Genomic DNA, 2,658 nt, shown 5'->3' with positions numbered 1-2,658 from the left:
CTAGAACGAAAAAACCCCTCAAAAAAAAAAAAAAAAAAAAGAAAATGGGCTATTGTCATGATTATAGGAGAAATGCACCGAGTAACTACTGATTTCTTTCTACCTCTTGACTCTCAAGGTCAATACTTAAAGTACCAAAATCATCTCTGGCAAAAGACCTAGGACAGCAGAGAGAAGGAAAAGAGGAAGAACAGAGAGAATGAGGGTGGGGCTGGCATGCCTGACCACCTAACCCCAAATATTTCAGTAATATCAACAACTATGACGTCATGATCTCTTAGAAACTTCAAAGCTCCATGGTATTTTTGTATTTGATAAGTATCTGCGGTTTTTACCTCACCAAATGCTCCTCTGCCTATCACTTTTAAGGACTCGAAATCTTCCAATCCAAGTCTTGTTCTCTTCAAACGAAGAAACTCTGTTTCCTTTCGAGCATGTGCTGATCTCCGGAGCCGTTTCTAATGTGTAAATGGAGAAGGGGGTGATTTTTTAGGTGAAATTCTGAAACTCTGCAAAGTCGTATCTGTGACTTGCCCAGCTGGAAAACGGCCACACTCATCTAGGCTTAAGCTTTCCACACATGAAAGCACCAGAAGAACCCTTAGGGTGTCGCTTCTCCCTCCCCAGGCCTCAGACACAACTAACCCACTCTGAACGGCTGGTGGCTCCGCTGACTATTCTGGCTAACCCACTTCAGCAACCCACTATCCTAACACCTGTGTTGAAAGGGCGATAAACGATCAGCCAACCACCTCTTCTTTTAACCCTTTTCATAAAAAGTGTGTTTTTCTCTATTCCCTCTGGGGGAATGTCACACATCTCAGTTCACTGTACTGGGCTGCTGGGAAAGTCACCCATTTTTACATAGAAAACAGAAAAACAGATCATGATTTTCTCAACAATCTAACATTAGATTTTATTAATATTTTTTTTTTTGAGAGGTTTTTGCCATAGGGAGCGTGCGCTCGCCAGACAGAGACAGAGAGACAGAAAGCAAGAAATCACCCCCCAGGGGGGATGGTCATGCCGCAATCCCTTCTCCATTCTCCTCTTGGGATCTTGGGCGTGCATGCACACGCACCTGGTGTGAGTTTTAAGCCACCGGGTACGGGATGCAAACCATGGTCGACTACGTGGGAGTCCAGCGACATAGCCATTACGCTAACTGCTGGTCCCAGGGTGTATTATTTTTCACCACTGTCCTAGGTTCTGTGATTCATAACTATTTTTGAAGAAATTTCCACTGCCATTTCAGTTCCTTACACAATTCTTGGTTGATTATATTCTCTACTATGTTTTTGGGGACTGGCTCAAAGAGACCAATTTAAGATGGATATTTTGCCTTGATAGTGACTTAGAAATCTGTTGCCCTTCCATGGAGTCTTTTCAGTAAATCCTGTAAGAATGCTATCCTTTACTCTTGTATTCTAATTTGATTTCATCCCTTCTTCTTTTTTGGAATTCTGAATCTAATTAATGTATTACAGTGGTGCTTAGAGAAGTATTTCTCTGCTGGGTACTTAATAATTACCTTCTCCCTCTGCATGAATACCAACATCCAGAAACACACCACCCTCGAGTTGTTCTATGGCTGACCAAACCGTTCCCCTGTGCACCTGTGCGCTATGGCTAACAACCTGTGGGACAGGATACGACCTGCCGGGCTGCATTCACGAGGATGATTTCCAATACTAAATTACCTCTTCATCTTTCAGGCCTTCTTCTTCCATCACTTTTTCTAACTTCTTTTGTCTAAAATACAAAAAGACACACGCAATAATGTTTGAATGGTTAACTTTCTGAAAATTCTGAACAAACAAAATAATGAAAATGACAAAAGCATTTTTCTAAAATGCCTCATTGAAAGAAAAAAAATTATAGTTACTAAGATAATTGAAAAGATCCCCATTCTTCGTTAGGTCTACATTCTGAAAAGATTGTGTAAGATGTAAATGTAACAAAGAATTTTGTTTCAAAATAAAATGTTTTCTTCTCTCTTTTTTCAGTTATTTCCTTCTTAGCAGACCATAAAACAGCTGGTATATGATAACCTCTTTTATCAGGATGTTTCTCTCCCTCTCTCTGACTAAATCTACTTCCTTTATTTTCACATCTTCCTCCTGCCTGCCACAAGCAATAATAATAGTAGTAAACAACAAAGTTGTCAAGGGGAAAAAATGATCAAAAAAGGTAACTGGCACCACTATCAAGACTTAAGACCTTAGGGGCCACCCAGTGGTGTGTGGTAAAGGTGGCTGGATCCCATGCAGCCAACTGTGAGGCCGAGTCCCAATCCAGAGGCATGAAAAACATGTCGGGTGCAGGTATGTGCGTGTCCAAAATCTCAAGAGGAGAATAAAAGAGAAGGGACTACAACGAGGCCATTCCCCACTGGGGGGTGATTTCTTACTTTCTCTCACATTCTGTCTGTCTCTGATTAGCATACACATCCTATTGCAAAAACTAAGGGGAAAAATAAAATAAAAGGAAAGAAAAGAAAAACACACCAGGCACATGTGATGCCCTGTTATTTTCAAGAGGAGAATGGAAGAGAAGGGATTGTGGCATGGCCATCCCTCCTTGAGGGTGACTTATTTTTTCTCTCTCTCTCTCTGTCTCTCTGGCAAGTGCATGCACCCTATAACAAACAAAAAAGGG

General features: G+C 41.2%; 1 protein-coding gene across 1 annotated transcript in view; it reads right to left on the bottom strand.

Annotated features, from left to right (window-relative positions):
- STK38 (serine/threonine kinase 38) overlaps positions 1-2,658 on the bottom strand; it is a gene marked incomplete at its 5' end in the record, with an annotated part of 42,922 nt that overhangs the window by 26,638 nt on the left and 13,626 nt on the right. The window contains 2 exon segments of the mRNA XM_006148637.3: positions 336-458; positions 1,701-1,752. Coding sequence (XP_006148699.1) covers positions 336-458; positions 1,701-1,752 — 175 coding nt within the window.

The sequence above is a fragment of the Tupaia chinensis genome, unplaced genomic scaffold (assembly GCF_000334495.1).
Source record: "Tupaia chinensis unplaced genomic scaffold, TupChi_1.0 Scaffold000238_1, whole genome shotgun sequence".
Classification (NCBI taxonomy): domain Eukaryota; kingdom Metazoa; phylum Chordata; class Mammalia; order Scandentia; family Tupaiidae; genus Tupaia; species Tupaia belangeri.
The sequence above is the reverse complement of the archived record's forward strand: the minus strand, read 5'-3'. Positions and strand labels throughout refer to the sequence as shown.